The sequence below is a fragment of the Myodes glareolus genome, chromosome 24, assembly GCF_982192425.1.
Source record: "Myodes glareolus chromosome 24, mMyoGla1.1, whole genome shotgun sequence".
Lineage (NCBI taxonomy): Eukaryota > Metazoa > Chordata > Mammalia > Rodentia > Cricetidae > Myodes > Myodes glareolus.
Genome location: NC_142049.1, coordinates 31,852,982 through 31,871,274, shown reverse-complemented (window position 1 = coordinate 31,871,274; position 18,293 = coordinate 31,852,982). Strand labels below are relative to the sequence as shown.

Here is an 18,293-nt window from a genome sequence, read left to right as displayed (position 1 = left end):
TAATTTTTCTTATCCATATGTACAGTAACTATAATTTAGTCTTGAGCAGTACAGTTATTTTTGAAGTTGATACTTTTATGTAATTCACATCCTATCTGAAGACAAAGCATAAATCCTTGCGGTGATCACCATGCTCATTAGTGAGGTACCATTTCAGAACAGCAGCTTGGATGAGCATTTCCAGTCAGTCTTGGAAGCCTCCTTCAGTTTGCTGTGGTACAGTCTATTTCTTCATGCTGCTTTTTCCTAATAGCAATGATTTGGTGACTAAGTAATGACTTTTGCAAAAACATAGTGACTTGGGCTCGCCAAGTACAAGCGACTGTACAGTTGGTGACCTGACACCTGCATGGGTTACTGTTTGGATCCTACCTCCTTCTTTTCTTGTGGGCATCTCCAGTCTATAAAACTTGAAGTACTTCATGTTTTCTCATAAACCAGTTCCTCTTATTTTCTTATAACTGGCTGATGCAATTGGATGATTAATAATTACATAAAATATTCAGGAGCACTTTTTAATAATCCATCCTTCTAACTCCTCCTCCTTCAGCAAATTCTTCATAAGCATAGTTCTGGCCAAAGCTTTACTCATAGGGTAACATCCTTTAATATCCTTCCGTGCTGTTACAGAAGCATAAAGTGCATCCCTAAGATCAAAAGGAGCCTGAAACTTGCATACACTGCAGTAACAGTTCACTAATTTGTGAGTGAAGGATGCTCATTGCCCTCTCTTGAACCTCTGGATGGCACCTTGACTCACTGGCTGGATTAAAGAAGCCCCTTTTCAGGCAGGTAGGTGACAAAGGTGTTTCCACAAGTAGGATCTGAAGTTGGAGACTGTCCCCTTCAGTTATCTGGAGAAGATCTCCTGCTGTCTTAGGCACTGTGAGGTTTTCTCTCATGTCCAGCATCAGATGAGTAAGACCCACTTCTGAAAGGCTCAGTAGCCATCCACAGTGCAGTAAGCACCCTGAGGTACAGGGCGGTGTGCAGCACCACAGGCTTTGAGCAGTTGCTGCTCACAAACACTAAAAATACTTCTGTGATCCAAAGCTGTCCCATTAAAACATGTACATTTGTAGTCAACTTTATTAAATTTATCCTCGTTAGTAATGTAGTCCTTAAATTATAGAATTCATTTTAAATGCTTATTTGAAAAAATTTATAGTTTGTAACTCTTTGGAACAATGTAGGAATTGTCAGTTTATTGCTCGGGTGCTTCTAGGGTTCTCCGTGTGACTGACTATAAGCGATGTGACCAATCTTTTCTCCTGAATGGTAGCTGCCAAAGCAGCAGAATCACATAGAAACAATATGTTGGCTCCTCACAGGTTCACAGGGTCAGAGTCTCTGCTAAGAGCAGCCTTAGTATTTTGAGGTTGCCTTTCTTACCCTTCTTTGTGACTTTAGTTCCCGCTGTGCCACCACAGTGGCAGGCTTCCTTTGCACATAGTGACCATTCTTCCTATCTTTCCTGTTACACGAGCTTGTTCTGAGTGCCAGTGGGGAATCAGTTACACAGAAGCACTAAAATAGCGTCACATTCTAGGGCTAGATATCTAAAATACTATAGAAAATGCCGGGTCAAGAATGCCTAGTGCCTCCGTTCTTTTAGTCTGTGGAAGAGCTATGTGTAAAACCTGTCAGGTAGCCATCAGGAAATCCAGGTCTCCCAGGATGCCTCACTTTGACTAGCTTGCTGCTGCAATCCTTCTGAGCAGTCCATGGTTAGAGCAGTCCTTTGGGGCTTTTTAGGAAACACTAGAATTTGCAGTCTGTGCAGTCAGATTACTTATCTGTTATGCATTGCATAATGAACTCCCTCCAAAGAAGTCACAGAGCTAATGGCAGTGTAGTCAGTCCCAGCTGCTGAGAAAGGAACCTGCAAAACAACGCACATGCATACGACCCAGAACGGTCTCGCTTTGTGTTCAGGAAATCTGTCTATTCATAAGGAGTTCAGAGAAATAATCTCAAATAGTAGAGCATCCTCACGTGATTTCAGAAATTCCGAAGACCACATATGAACTCAGCTGGGGATTTGCTGCTGAAGTGCTAACTAACTCCCACAAATGAGTGTATTCTTTATATCCGTGTTCTGTGATGGCTGTCCTGCTAAGTGGCCAAAGTCTGTGGTACAGTGCTGAGGAGCAGTGCTAGCTAGAAGGCACCATTTCTGTCTTTAGCTTTAATGTTAATGCTGTTTGTTGCAAGTTCTAGAAAAATATTCTATATTAAATTGGAAAAGATGTCTTCAAACAAACAAACAAAAAATGGGTTGAGCCCTACCAAAAGTTTTTCTGTACTTACTGAACTGACCATATGAGATTTTTTTTCCTCCTTTGCATTAGTAATATGAGGAGTTGCTTAATGCTTTGGAACACTGTATTGATGAGTCACCTAGAAAGCACACTTTCTAGGTGTTATGTTCCATAGCGAAAGTACTGAAGTGGAGTGGGGTGTGAGGATATAAGCTAATTAGCATTAGAATTTTTGTGAAATCCTGTTAAAATCAGACTCACTGGCTGAGTGTAAAGTAGAACCTTGTAAGGGGTAAAGTTCAGAATTCCTAACACAGCACACCAGACCCTTGGTGATCTAGTGTTCTTCAGTGGTGGAAGTATCCCTTCTTCTGCACTGTCCCGTGGGGTACCCACCAGCTCCATGTGACTGTTAAGCACTTGAATTGCTCTTAATGTACCTTAATGACTGACAGTAGTTTTTATTTAAATTTTGTTTTAGTTTATATATAAATGGCCACTGTGGCTGGCTAGTGGTCCTATTCTCAAGTAGCACAGATCTAAATTCTAGGCCTTGTGTAATCTGTAGCTGCTCTTCTACCATGTCTGGCTTTCCTGCTAAATTGTATGGGTTCCTCGATGCTTTACCATCATCCCATTCTCTGTTCAGCATGCCCACCTCCTCCTTACCAACGGCCTGACACTCTCTTCAGGACCCTATTCAAATGCTGTCAAGTCAAGACAGCTTTCTTGCCCAACCCTTTCTGCATCTTTATTGTATATAATTCATTCTGTGCTCATACTTTCTGTACCCACCCACTACTGTTGTGCTATAGCGTTCAGAATAATAGATAGAAACTCACCTTTCTGTTCTCATTGTAAGTTCTCCAGAAACATCTGTCTTCTGCCAAGAGTTAATAATGAACTTTTGAGAATTAACCATTGAGAATGGGGTGTGGCATGTTCACGTGGTAATTAGGCATTTTGCATGGCTACAGGAAAGAAAGAAAGTTGGAAACAATGGTAAATAATCAGTTATGTGAGGAATCTGTGTGACCCAAAGAAGCCATTTAAATTTGATTTCTTTAGAAAAGGAGACTCATTGAGGTAAGAAGCTAGTGTCATGAAGCCATTGGTTTTGGTGTAGTACAGTATCCGGTAAGGAATGTCGGCCTAGGAACTGCCACTTAAACCTGTGGCAGTGAGACACTGGGCCAAAAGGGATTATGTCATCTCTTTTTGGAAACATTCCTTCCTAAGGAAGTGAAGTCTAGACCTACCTCCAGACTCACCATGTAGGATAGTGCTGGATCTTCTTGCGACGCACAAACTGCTTTGTCAGCTTTTTGAGTTGAGTAGCCATACAGAGCCAAGAATCATCCAGTGAACAGATGTGAACATGTTGCTAGAAAAACAAAATATTCTGAGAACTTGAAAACTATTGGGTGGATCCATGAACTTCCTACCCCAGTGTGGAGAGAGTAAGCAGATGGCAGTTTACCCCTTGGTTCAGAACAGGGAGGAAGTTGAGGCTCAGGTAATTTCCATAAATTGGTAGAAATGGGAGATAATTGAAAAATAAGGAGAGTAAATGGAGACAAAATGTGGGCAGCAGGCATTGGTCATTGTATAAGGAAGTGCCTAGTAGAAAAAGAACAGTGTGTGGCAAAGCAGCATCAGCAATCAGTGGGACGGCTTGAAAGTCTTCAGAATCAAGTTGGCTGCTCATCTGCAAGCAGAGAGGAGATGAAGCAGGAGAATAGGAAAGGAAAAGGTGTCTGTACAGCAGGAAAGAGCCAGCCAGGACCAGGTGAGATTGTGATGCAAAGATGACAGGCAGGAAGCCACAGCTCAGGGTATGCATGTAACAGAAGACAGCAAGCAAATGCTGGCTGAGACGGGATAGTTCAACAAAATTAATACTGCTTTTCCCATAGCCAGCAAAGTTAATGGAGTGTCCTCAGGAGGTGGAGGAGTGTGGAGCGGAGTTGGCAGTAGCAGCAGCCAGAGGACGCCATTGTTTGAAACTTACTCAGACTGGGACAGAGAGATCAAGAGGACAGGTGCTTCTGGGTGGAGAGTTTGTTCTATCAACGAGGGTTACATGATATCTACATGGTAAGTCTTATTCTAACATGTGCACATGCGTGCGCACACATACATCTGGAAAAGACTTCTGTGAAGAATAATCCAACTCTACTTACATTGATAAGCTTGCCAGTTAATGGTTAATACCTGTTTTAAATAGGGTTTAAAGGATACTTTATTTTAAAGTTAAAGACTTTGTAGTATAAACACCATCCGTAACGTTTAAAAGATGTTGACAGTACTTTTTTTATCATTCGTAATCTAGTGAGTATTTGTTTGCAGTTTTCTTACAACTCTCTTTTAAAGTTGATTTAAAATTCAAGAATATTTTACACTGAATTTGAGTAATGTGTCACATAGGCCTTTTAATGTACAATGTTCTTGTCCTTCCTCTGTTATACTTATGCATTTACAGACAAAGCCACATTATTGGTCTGTGGAATTTTCCATATTCTAAGTATTACTGATTTATCTCTGTCCTGTCCTTTAACATACCCTTTTGCATCTTGAGGAGCAATTGAACCCAGACTCAGAGTTTTTGCAAGAATGCTTCATCAGGTGGTGCTGTCCTCTGTGCATCCCATCTGGTCTCTAGCTTGCTTGTCATGTTTGTAATTTCTCAGTCTCTGGCTAGCTGGCTGTATCTGTGTATGTGTATGTGTGTGTGCTGAGCAACTGACACCTGAGGGCTGTCTGCATACTCTGTCTACTGAAAAGTTCCATTTTTTGTATCTCGGTTTCAGTGTCCCAGAATAGTTTTCACTGAGTGTGAGGATGGCTCCCTGGACCGTTTATTTCATTAATGTTGCTGTTGGTTGTGTCCTAGTTCTACCATCTTTCTACTTCCTAGCATACTTTCCCCATCAGCTCTGAGTATCATGAACTATAGCTCATATTTTAAAAAATAAAATATGTATATATAAAAATAGGTAAGTAAAAATCTTTCTTTTACTCAACAGTTTTTTAGAATAGTGAACTGATGTCCCAGAACTCTTTAAAAGTAGCCAGGAATTTTTGTTTCGTAGTTTAATGTCATTTAGTATTGGTGAAGTTTTGAGAACGCCTTGACGCCATTGAAGTCTCCATTGGCTATAACCAGCTTTGTTGGGGACAAATTGTGCTGTCATGTTGTCCCAAGGAACTTCTTGGGTTATAGGTCTGGGAAGGGTAGTTTAGATCATGTCATTTCTGCTTCCCTTTGGATTTTACCTTCCCAGTCAGCTTGTGCCAGTTTATGTTCTGAGAAGCACGTGGTACAGCCTGGCTAGGCCTGCCCTTGTCTACCTGCTGGGCTGTGTGAAGGAAAGGAAAGAGGGTAGAGGAGGAAGACAGGGAGGGCCGTGAACTTCTCTGTAGCTTCACAGGCTATCTCGTGCACTGTGCTACTGCCCTGAAGAGACACCACAACCAAGGCAGCTCTTCTCAGAGCAGGCATTTAACTAGGGACTTGCTTACACAGGCTTAATCCATTATCACCATGATGGGGAGCGTGACGGCACGCAGGCAGGCACCAGGGCAGCAGCTGAGAGCTGCATTCTGATCTGGGCAGGGAGAGCACAGTGGCCCTAGTGTGGGCTTTTTGAAACCTTCACATATGTGGGCTTATGAGCGCCCTTCTTACTCAGACCTCCACACAGGCTTTGGTTTTGTTTGCCTACCGTCTTTTCCACAGCCTATAAGACATGGATGCATAGTGACGGTGTTTCCTAAAGAGCAATAGTCATTCTAGAAAATACTTAATTGTTCTGTATTTTTCTCATGTTCAAATTTTAATTTTATGAGATTGACCACATCATACATATACACTGAGAGGGATTATTAGTGTCTCCCATGATGCTATCCAACTAAGTGGAGCACACATTAAGAGGAGATAAATATGTTTCATACATTTATGAGGTTCTCAGAGTACATCATTGTGTTTTAAGTATGGAACTTTTTTTTTCCTTTTTAAAAAGTTAGTTGTGGTGGTAGGGTATATGTGTGCATGTGTAGGCCAGAGAACTTCACTTCCCCACACGCGTATACCATTTGATTTTGACATAGAGTGTATCAGTGGCTTAGGCTAGGCTGGCTGCCCTGTGAGCTCCAGGAATCTACTTGTCTCTGCTTCCCCAGCCCAGGGATTGGAAGCAGGTGCCACCATGTCAGCTTTGTTCATGGCTTCTGGGGTCAAACTCGGGTCCTCATGCTCCAGTGGCAGAAACGTTACCTACTGAGTTGTCTTCCAACTTTTTGAAATTAAGTTCTTAATTTTGAAAATAATGGGTTTCATAATTTCTTACATATGTGCCTTTATATTTCATTCCAGTTCATCCCCAGCTCCCACATTCCTCTCCTGTTCCTTCTGTCCCCTCTAATGGTCTCTTCCTACAAGAACCCTCCTGCTTTCATGGCAGGTGTGCTCCATGACCTTTTCCCTCTTTCCCGTCCCTTCAGATCTTTTCTTCCCGTCATGCTCCCCTTCCTAGTTCTATGACCGTCACAAACATACACCTCTCACACATTTAAATCCAGGTCCAATGTATGAAAGGACATGTCGGATTGGTCTGTTTAAGTCTGGCTTGTGTCGCTTAACAGAATGATTTCCACTCCATCATTTTTCTGAAAATGTCATGATTTTATTTTCCTTTACTGCTGAATATAATTCAACTGTGCATATGGATCACATTTTAGTTAACTAGTCGTCGGTGGATGGGCAGTATCTTAGGGTTACTATTGCTGCGATAAAGCACCATGACCATAAGCAGCTTGGGAGGAAAGGATTTATTTTGCTTACACTTCCACATCACTGTTCATCACTGAAAAAAGTCAGGGCAAGAACTCAAATAGGGCAGGAACCTGGAGCCAGAGACCATGGATGGATGTGTGTTGCTTATTGTCTTGCTCCTCATGGCTTGCTCAGTTTGCTTTCTTATAGCACCCAGGACTACCATCTGTGGAGTGGCACCAACTACAGTGAGTGGGTCCTCCCACATCAATGATCAGTTAAGAAAATGTCCCACAGGCTGTTGTAAGGAGAGGCTGCTTGTTCGTCCTGGCTGCATGGATAGCTTAGCACCGAAATAACCACACAGAAACAATATTAATTAAATCACTGCTTGGCCTGTTAGCTCTAGCTTCTTATTGGCTAAGTCTTACATCTTAATTTAACCCATTTCTATTAATCTGTGTATGGCCACGTGACAGTAGCTTACCAGCAAAGCACATCTATCTCAGGCGGAGGATCCATGGCACTTCCCTGACTCTGCTTTCTTCCTCCCAGAATTCAGTTCTGTCTTCTTCACCTACCTAAGTTCTGCCCTATCAGACCAAGGCAGTTTCTTTATTCATTAACCAATACAAGCAACACACAGAGGGGACTCCCACATCATCAACAGGCGAATCTGGTGGGGCATTTTCTCAGTTGACGCTGAGCTACTGTGAGTAGAGCAACATGAACATGGTTAGCACCCGACTCATGCATGACCTCTTTCTCTCCTATTAGCCTTCCAGAATACTTTGTCGTGCCAAGTTCATTAGCAGACCAAGACCTGAAGATCTTTTCTCATTCTTTTGTTGGAAGAAGGATGCCAGTAAGTGACTTCTGTTGGATGTTACTAATGCTAATGTCCACTATTTCTGTTCAGTTAAATGAGGATTCTGCCTGTCTCCTAGTTCTGGTGCTGGAGCCACTCTAACGGCAGTGCTCTTGTGCGAATGGCCCTCATCAAAGATGCGCTGCAGCAGAGGAAGATTGACCAGAGGTAAGGGGGGAAGGGTGGTCAGTGTACTTGGTATCATAGACCTACTACTTGGAAATAGTTGGTATCACCATACACTCTATGCAGTGATTACCATTTTGCAAAGAATGAATATACTTGAAAAGTTTAAATCCCCTGGTAATTATGCTGCTGCCTATGTAATAAGTCAGATCAGGTTGAACTAATAAGTACAGGTTTAATCTGAGCAGAGCAAAGCAACTCCTGGGTGACCCTTGGAAATCAAATGGCAAATATGGCTACCAGGTCTCATGTAGCCTGTAGGCATGGTCTTGAGCAGCCCCAGGGAGGGGCTGACTTTTGGCAGGCTTTCTCAGAGTCAGGATTTGGAATGGGAGGAGTGAAATCAGCGCGTAGAGTGATGCCTCTAGCTGGAGATCCCTAACATCCCAACCTTTTTGGGTATATATGGACAGCCATAGGACTTCCACCTAAACAATACTAAATTCATCTTTGTTTGATAAAACACCTTTCTTTAGCATACTTTCAATGTACAGCCATTTCCACTTGACATACTTTAGGATAAATCAAACTTCTTTCCATTTCATGTGTCTTGTTTAGGTCTATGAAGTCAGAATAGTTCAGAAAATGGTTTTAATGGATTTGTACAAACAATTAACCTCCCTATCACTGGTTGGAAGCTGCTCTCAGGTGCACCCATAGCCGTAGACTCTTAGTTGACCTGGGTTATCACAGTTGACCACAGTTCTCCATGCTCTTGGTCCTTGCTGGCCCTGTGCTGTCCACAGGCCTGTCCTGTTCTCTCTAAACATCATCTGAAGGTCTTCTGATCTATGTTCCTTTCTACACGAGGTCACTGAAGATCATGGCTTTAGTAACCAACACATTAATACTGTCTCTAGCTGACGCCTTCCATGTGGACATCTTCAAGACCCTTTAAATTTTATATCTAAAGCCAAACTCCAGGGTATGGCCACCACACTTCCCAGCCTGATGCTTTCCTCCTCCTTTCCTTTCTCTGTCTGCAGCCCCTCGTGATTTTGACACTTCTTTTTTCAGACATCTTATAAACCCACATATTGCCTAGCTTCAGGCCTAGTGTGTTATCAGTGCTGTCATTTTCTTTCTGTGTCGCATTCATGGGCTCTAGCCACCTGCAAATGACTGACTTTTCACTGTCCTTCACTGTCCTGATAGACATGTCACAGGCTCTTCCTCCTGGGTCACCTTCTTCATGCTCCTTCTGAATACTCTGCACCCCACCAACTTGGCCCTCATCATCAGTGAGTTCTGAGGCCTCACTCTTAGGCATTCTCTGGGTTTTCTTCAGTTTTCCATTTGATTTATGTGATGGCTGCTCAATTACTGCCAGTCTTCCTCACTAGGCCCCATAGGGTGACACCATCATATAGTGAGCTTACTTCTGAATGAATGTGGTCTGTATTGAATGGATGAGCAGATTCTAAAGGATTTTGTTTTCACTAGGATTTGCAATGCGATAACTAAAAGTCATCCACAAAGAAGTGATGTTTACAAGTCAGATCTGGATAAGACCCTGCCCAATATCCAAGAAATACAAGCAGCATTTGTGAAACTTAAGCAGCTGTGTGTAAATGGTAACGACATTTTATTTTGTGCACATATATAATGAGTGGGAATAAAGAATTCTATGGGAAAAATGATGTTCCTTAAAGATATAGTTGGTACATCTAAGGAGAGACCCAACCTCAGGAAATTAAGTCTAAACCTCTTTTGGTCTGGGGGAGAAAAAAACCAAACCTGCTAAATGTTCCCCAAGTCGTGAAATATACTGACTGCCTTAAAGAAGCATTTCTTGTACACAGGGATTCCTGAGAGTTCAGTGCAGAAGCTTAGGTTAGTGGCTCAGCTCAGAGTATGTCGCATGTTTTAATTTAAGTAGAGTAGGTGGTCACACTGCTCTGGGCAGGATGTCTTAGGATAGCATCTTTGGAGTAGAGTGGGCTCTTGGAGAGAAGCCCTGTGTCTTCTGAGCACGGGGAGAACTGGCTTTGTGGCAGGTCGTGGATGATGAGTTGGCATTGCTGGTGTCAGAGAGCTTAGCAAGAGCGGGGCCTTGAATGGTTGTGTACACCCTGGGCAGGGCAGTGTTTGACTCCAGGGCTATACACACACAGAGCTGACTCTGGCAGCTGTGAAGGTGAAGAGAAGTGGTTAGGGATGGGACCTGAAGCAGAATGCTGTAGAGTGGGCCTTAGTCTAGGCACCGCTTTCTGGGGAGCCAGGAGTCATCAGCTCTCAGGACACAGTGTTAACTGTACTTGCCAGGATTTCCTTGAAAAGGCCAGAAAGTAGAAGACAGGACCTAGGGGAGGGCTTTCTTCTGTTTTCTTATAGAACTGTAACATGTCATCTTGGTGCAGTGGCCCATACCTGTGACCCCAGCATTTGAGAGAGTGAACAAGAGGACCCAGAGTTTTGAGTCCAGTCTGGGCTTTGTGGCAAGACACTGTTGTAAAAACAAACAACAATCAGAATGTGTCTTCCTAAGTGTTTATTGAAGTGAAAATGTGTGCTGATTCCTCAGAGCTAATTATTAAATATGCGTGGGATATCACTTAACTCTTAGATTATGTGAAACCATCTGAAAGAGCTTAATGGTGTTCTGTGTGTGTTGCAGAGCCCTTTGAAGAAACTGAAGAGAAATGGTTGTCTTCACTGGAAAGTACTCGGTGGTTAGAATATGTCAGGTTTGTTTAACTTTTTATTTTGAAATAATTATGAGCTCCCATGAAGTAAAAGATAGTACAGAGAGCCACGTGCCCTTCACCTAGCATTCCTCAGGGTAACTTCTTGTCGAACTGGAGCACAACATACAAAGCAAAAAATAAACACTGCTATAATCTGTAGATGTCTTTAGTACCTACTCCAGTTCACCTTCTCCCCATCTTCCCTACTCTGTGCTTCTGACATGTGCTACTCCATCTTCACCCTAGAGTTTTGTTTCCTGAACATTATGTAAACCAACCTCTTTTTTTAAAAAAAATTCTGGTTTATTTATTTTTATTTTATATGCATTGATGTTTTGCCTGCATGTCTGTGTGAGGGTGTCGGATCCCCTGGAACTGGAACCATAGACAGTTGTGAGCTTTCTTGTGGGTGTTGGGAATTGAACCCAGGTCCTCTGGAAGAGCTGCCACTGCTCTTAACCACTGAGACATCTCTCCAGTCCCAGCCTCTTTTTAAAATATAGGGTTGATGAATTTCCCTGATATTATTCCCTAAAGAATCATTCCTCTTAAAGCAGAGAAATTCACAAAAGGTTGAAAATATTTGTATGTATAGTGGATGATAGGTTTAGTGTGATTGTAAACCCTTAAGATTTATTTATGCAGGTGGGCAGGATGTCTCGGCAGGCAAAGGCTTGTACATGGTAGACAGTTGATATTTAACAGTGTTTTCCCTCTTTCTTTTCAGGGCTTTTCTTCAACACTCAGCAGAACTTGTATACATACTAGAAAGCCAGCGTCTCTCTGTAGTCCTGCAAGGTAATTAGAATATTCCCTGAGAATACCAGGGCAGCCCCCTGTGGCCATTGGCTGTTTATGCTAATGTAAATAGTGTCCATCTTAGCTGTGCGTTTTTTCTGCAGTACTGCCGAACCAGCAGGCACACTGTAGAGTGTGGCTGGCCAGTCGCTCTGGCACAGACCTGCTGGAGAATAGAAAGGCAAACTCTCCCATTTAGTAAATCCTTTGTCTTTTCCAGGAGGTGGGTCTGTCCCTAACTGGATTGATATTTGGTGCTAGTTTGGCCAAGGAATCCTCTCTAATCTATTAAATTTGCTACTAAAATTCCTATTTTTTTCTAATTCAGAAAATTTAGTGTAGATGCTTACTGACTCATACTAAATTGTGAACATAAAAAATAATTTGAGATCAAGAATTCAGATCATATAGCCAATAATTTTCTCCTTTATAAAATTAATTAAATGTTTTCATTGATTTCCATCCCAACTGTAGTCTCCCTTCCCTCCTCTTTAACAGTGAGTGTTCTCATCCTATTGGGCTTGAGCCCCAGTTTCCCCACACAAAAAGGCTTTAGAAGTACGGAGCCTGTTTCACTAACACTTCTAAAGTGTGATTTTTAAATCATTTGTTGAAGTGTGATGCACAGTGAGTAGACTGATAACTCAGTAAGTAGAAAGCTTAGCTTTATTGTTTGTGATTTTGGTCACACATATACAGTGTCACCCAAGTGAAGGTCCGAGGACAACCCCAGGTGCTGGCCCTTGCCTTTTACCTTTGACAGTGCTCCTCTTGTGCATAGCTGTATGAGAGGCGAGCTGGCCTGCAGACTTCTGGGCTCTCCTGGCTCTGACTGTCTCCCAGCAGGGGTGCTGGGGATTATAGATGCTTGTACTACTTTATAGGCTTTTACTCAGGTTCCAGGGACCCAAACATTATCGGGTTTATACAGCAAGACCTTTGCCCACTGAGTCATCGTCCCAGTTCCCCAGTCAAGTGTTAGAAAATTTTCATCACCCCAGTTGTGTATTTTTTTGGTGGGGAGGTGGGGATAGGGACAGGAGTCAGGGTCTCACTATGCAGTCCTGGTTGGCTTGGAACTTGCTCTGTAGACCAGGCTAGTCTTGAACTTGCAGAGATCTGCGTGTGTTTTAGCACCAACTTACTAGACTATTTTCTGTCTGTGTAGATAAGCCTTTTCTAGATAGTTTATATAATTGGAATCACACAGTATGTAGTTATTTGTCTATGGCTTCTTTCATTTACCGTAGCGTTTATGATGTTCATGAATTTCATGTGTATTTTTAAAAGTTTATCTTATTGTTTATCTATTTAACCTGTTGATGGACACTAGATTGTTTCCATATGGGGACTTTCACTGAGTCTGCAGCTGTGAATATTCACACAGATGTGTTTTGGAAGACATGGTTGCTAGGTTATGTGGCATGTCCGTGTCCATCTTGTAAGGATCAGCTAAACTATGCTCTGGAATGACTATGTTATTGGACTTGAGGATCACAATTTGTGCCCCAAGTGAGGTCCAGCCACTCGTCCTCAACGAGTCAATAAATAGTCCAATTAAAAGTGGAAAGCAGGAAAAGGGGACTTACTTGGTGTGGTCACATTGGGAAGAAGGACCCCTCAAGTCCATCTGACTGGGTCCTAAAATGAGATCGAAATCAAATAGAGGAGCAAGGATGCACACATTTAAGCAATCCTGGTCAAGGTGTGGTCCCACCTAACACTGACCCATTACTGTCTGGGCTTCAGTCTCATTCTGTATGGTGTCGGACAAGTGGTAGAACAGTGTGAAGTGTCTTCCTAGGAAACAAGCTCACCCTCTGATAGCACCTTTTTCTTCTCCCAGCTTAGGATTCCTGGGGAAATTCCCATTTCCTTGGGGTCCATTGTTTCAACAGTCTGACAGTCAGATAGAGAGACACACGTATCTCCTGAGACTGTATTCATTTCTGCTAGACTAGTTACTTCTGGACCACATTTTCTTTCTCTGCGTGGATGAGGATGGTGATTCATCTCCATCCTTACCCGCACCATTGTCTATCTTACTCAGGTGCAGGTGAAGTGGTAGTAGTTCATTGTGCTTTTCCTTTACATTTCCTCTTTCTGTTGAGTTCTAAGGCTTCTGTATGTGTCCTGGGTGCAAGCTCCTTTAATCCTACATGATTTGTATTTTCCCTTACTGTGTCTGTCTGTCCTTCCTTTTGTATTTTGAAATACTAATTTAAAAATTCTAAAGTATAACTTATCTATTTTTAGATAAGTATAACTTATTTAAAGTTATACTTATCCTATTCAAGAACTATTTGCCTAACTCAAAGTCACAGGGACATTTCCCTTTGTTTTGTTTTATAAAACTTTCATAGTTTTAGCTCTTAAAATTTAGGTCTTCGAACTATTTTGAATGAATGGGTGTGTATGTGTGAGGTGGGGGGAGAGAGAAGATAAGAGGTTGAGAGAGATAGATATATTAGATAAATAGATGATAGATAGATAGATAGATAGATGATAATTAGATTGATATTTAGATGATGGATGGATGGATAGATAGATAGATAGATGGATGACAGATAAACAGAGAAAGTAAGAAGTTGAATTATATCTTTTGTATGTGGATATTAAGTAGTCCTAGCACCATTTGTTGAAAAGACTTTCATTTGTCCATTAAATTGCCTTGGTGGTTTCATGAAAAATTACTCGTAAATGCCAAAAGTTTATTTTTCTATTTTATTTCTTTGAGCTTATGTCAGTTCTTCATGCTACTACCACAGTATCTTGAGTGCTGTAGTTCTTCAGTAAGCTTTAAAATTGAGACATTTAACTATACATCTTGGTCTTCGAGATTGTTCTGGCTATTCTGGGTTATTTATATTTCTGTGTAATTTCTAGGGTTCCAAAAAAAAGGACTACTGGAATGTTTATATGAGCATGTTGAATCCATAGATCAGTTTAGGGAGAATGCAATCTGTGTGGAGTTGACTGAACTGTGGAGTGAATGTCTCCCCACTTATTCTGGTCTTCCTTCCTTTGTCAGCAGTGGTTCCAGACTTTACAAGGTTCACACTGATTGTATAAATCTCTTGAGTACATTTAAGGTATTCTTAGGTGTTTCTGTGGTTACGGTGTTTCCTTAACTTCATTTCCAGGCTTATTGCATACTTGTTATATAACGAGTTCTTGTGATCCTACTCATTTATTCTAGTGGTTATTTTCTGTTTATTAAAAATATTTTTCTTGTATGTGTGTGATGTGTGTATGTGCGTGTCCATGTGTGTTCATGTGTGTGGAGGCCAGAGATCAGTGTTAGATGTTATTTTCAATCACCTTCCACCTCATCTTTTGACATAGTGTCTTTCATTGAATCTGAGCTCATGGATTTGGCTGGACTGGTTAGCCAGTGAGCTCCAGGGATCCACCTCTTTCTACCTACCCAGGACTGGGCTCATAGGTACCTACTCAGCTTTTTATGTGGTGCTCAGGACACAGGTCCTCGTGCTTTCTCTTGACAAACATTTACCATTGAGCCGTCTATCCTGCGTCCTTGATCTTAATGTGCAGGAGTTCTGTTGTTGTCAACTGATGCCTTTTATTTCTTTTTTACTTTTATTCTTTTTTTTTTCTTTTTGAGACAGGGTTTCTTTGTGTAGCTCTGGCTGTCCTGGAACTCACTCTGTAGACCAGGGTAACCTCAAACTTACAGAGATCTGCCAGCCTCTGCCTCCCTGAGTGCTGGGCTTAAAGACATGCTCCACCACCATGTGGCTCCTTTATTTCTTTTTTCTTTCTTTTTCCTAATTATTTTGACTCAAGCCTCTAGTACGATGTGCTGTAGAAGTATTGAGAGCAGACATCCTTGTCTCATTCCTAGTTTTAGGGGAAAGGCATTCAGTTTTTTCCATTAAGGATGATATTAGTTGTAGGGGTTTGGGAGGTGCTTCTGGTAAGATTTATTTTAATCCCTAGTTCATTAAGAGTTTTTATTAGGAATAAATGTTGAAGTATGTAAGATGCTTGTTTGCTTCTAGATAATATTTTTTTGACTTTTGTTTTATTAATATGCTGTCATTACTTTGTCATGTGCTAAAGCAATCTTGCATTCCATAGAATGATTCCTAGAGCTTCATAATAACTTGTTACATTAATATTTTATTCATGACTATTGCATCTACAGTTGCAAAGTCTGTCAGCTAGTTTTCTTACCATTTTGCCTGGCTTTGATATCAAGGTAATTAATTCTAGAAAAGGACAATGATGGGTGACTAGATGCGCACAGCTGTGATATCAGCACTGGGGACACAGAGGTAGGAGGTCCATTGCCACCCTTGGCTTCACTGCAAGTTTGAGACCAGTATGGGTTATATTGAGACCTTGTCTCAAAAAGCAAAAATCTGAAAAGGAAAATGACTGTAAAGGGTGGGAAGAAAATGCTTGCCACCTTTTCATGTGATGGGAACAATTTCATTCCATCGTTCACTTCTGAGTCATTTCCATGTAAAGTAATTTGTCTTTGAAATACTGTGTTTTATTTAATATCCTTGACAAAATAACAGTAGACTGTGTTCTAGAAAGATGTTGTACACAGACTATTGAGATGTAAGAAATGTAAGCAATGAACTACATCTGCAAACAGTGACATGTGAAAGTCCATCTATAGTCAGTGCTTCAGTGTCCTGCGATGAATTAGGATAAAATACTGTATTTGTTTGCCTCACTGATGACTTGCTTTAATACTTCTTTTGGTTCATATAGATCCCCAATTAAAAATAGAACATGAATTATATAAAAATTATATGCTGGGCTCCACTAAAATTCTCTTACATAGACTACCTTGAAGGCAATTTAAGTATATACTGTTGAATTACCTAATTTATAGTCAGGATTTCTCTTGGTCATCATTTTCTTTCCATTTTATTGACAGAGGAGGAGGGAAGAGACTTGAGTTGTCTGGTAGCTTCCCTTGTTCAAGTGATGATGGATCCGTATTTCAGGACAATTACTGGATTTCAGAGCCTGATACAGAAGGAGTGGGTCATGGTAGGATACCAGTTCCTAGACAGATGCAACCACTTGAAGAGGTCAGAGAAAGAGGTAAGCAGTATTTCCACCTTATGAGACTTTACTTTTAAAGTGTGTGTGTGGTGGTGGTGACAGGGGAGGAATGCATAGTGCCCGCCACGGCATCCCTGTGGAGGTTAGAGGACAACTTTCAGAGGTCAGTTCTCTTCCATCATGACATATTGGAATCAAACAAAGGATTTCATGTTCATGTGGTAAGTGCATTTTCCCTCCGAGCCATTTCACAGGCCCCAAATTAGCACCTTTCAAATATTCATGAGATAAAATTTTGCCATTGTGAAAATGGTAAGGACCTTTTTCTTTACTTTTCAATATTGATTTAAGACATCCTAGCTTTGTTAAAGGCTAATAGATTGGAATCCATATTGATGTAAAAGGTGACAATAGAGGCAGAGATGATATTTGAACCCCTGACCTCTAGCATCTGAGAGACTAGAGCCAGAGCAACTCCCTCCAAGCTGTTTCCTGTAGGCTGTCTTGCAGTTTGTCTTCTTATCTCTGGGCCTTAAACATATAAGTTGGGTGTTTGGTTACCAAGCAACACAGCCCAGTTGTCAGAAAATCAAAGCCTAGTTTATCTGCGCCATAGTGAGTATTGCAACTGTAGAAACACCATGGTCAGTGTTTCCAAGCAACCTGACCTGCCGTGCCCAGTCCTAATGTAGGAGCACAAAAAACTGGGGAGAACAGGCAACGTGAGCCTCCACAGCCTAAGTCTACAGTAAGTGGTCTAGTGGTGAGGAGGTGGATGCTGGAGACTTCAGGAGAATGGTTATGAGAGTGGAGCCACAGAGGAGATGGCTGAACACCAGATGTACTAACGAGAAACAAACAGCTGAATGTAATTAAAAGACAGTTCAGGAGATGAAAGAGGAATTCAAGTGTCTCAAAAAATCAAACTTAATTCTAGGAAACGAAACAATAAACTTAATAAACTTAGTTGGCAGCTTCATCAATAGATTGTGTCAAGTGAAGACAGGTTATCAGAGTGTGAAAATATGGTAGATGAATTACACAGTAAGTTTTAGAAAATAGAAATAGGAATAGAACATATAGTATTTGGGGGATGTAATTTCAAAAAAGCAATTGAAGGGTCGTGGACATTGAAGAATAAAAAGAGGTACAAGCCAGAGACTATTGAATAAAATAATGGCAGAAAGTTTCCCAAATTTTGGGAGATGAACATCCAGATACAAGAGGTTTTAGAACCTCAAGCTTTTGAGGAAAGCTTTTGACAGGAAAAAGATCTCCAGATATGATAATACAGTTTTAAAAAGTGTGTGTGTGTGTGTGTGTGTGTGTGTGTGCGCGTGTGTGTGTGTGTGCGCGCATTTGTGAGTGCAGAGTCTGTGGTGGTCAGAAGAGGGCATTAGGGTTATAGGTGATTGTGAAGCCACCTGCTGTTGGTACTGAGAATTAAACTTGGATCCTGTGCCAGAGCAGTGTCCTAGTTTGCTTCTCTGTTGCTGTGATAAGCACCATAACCAAAGCGACTTGGGGAGGAAAGGGTTTATTTCATATTATGCTTCCAGAGAACAGCTGATCACAAAGGGAATTCAAGGCAGAAACCATGGAGGAATGCTGCTTATTGGCTTGCTTTCCATGGTTTGCTCAACTTCCTTCTTTCCTTCCTTCCTTCCTTCCTT

The 18,293-nt window shown here is 41.4% G+C and overlaps 1 protein-coding gene across 3 annotated transcripts in view; it reads left to right on the top strand.

The window, feature by feature from the left end:
- The window catches only part of Mtmr10 (myotubularin related protein 10), a 57,082-nt gene that overhangs the window by 22,962 nt on the left and 15,827 nt on the right, over window positions 1–18,293 (top strand). For 2 of the 3 annotated variants that reach the window (XM_048434756.3, XM_087901490.1), the window contains 7 exons: window positions 4,178–4,358; window positions 7,813–7,900; window positions 7,983–8,071; window positions 9,533–9,663; window positions 10,707–10,776; window positions 11,504–11,574; window positions 16,490–16,659. In XM_048434756.3, the coding sequence (XP_048290713.2) occupies window positions 4,178–4,358; window positions 7,813–7,900; window positions 7,983–8,071; window positions 9,533–9,663; window positions 10,707–10,776; window positions 11,504–11,574; window positions 16,490–16,659 (800 nt within the window). Of the gene's footprint in view, window positions 1–650; window positions 793–4,177; window positions 4,359–7,812; window positions 7,901–7,982; window positions 8,072–9,532; window positions 9,664–10,706; window positions 10,777–11,503; window positions 11,575–16,489; window positions 16,660–18,293 lie in introns of those variants that run through there. The other variant, XM_087901489.1, reaches the window with a different exon arrangement.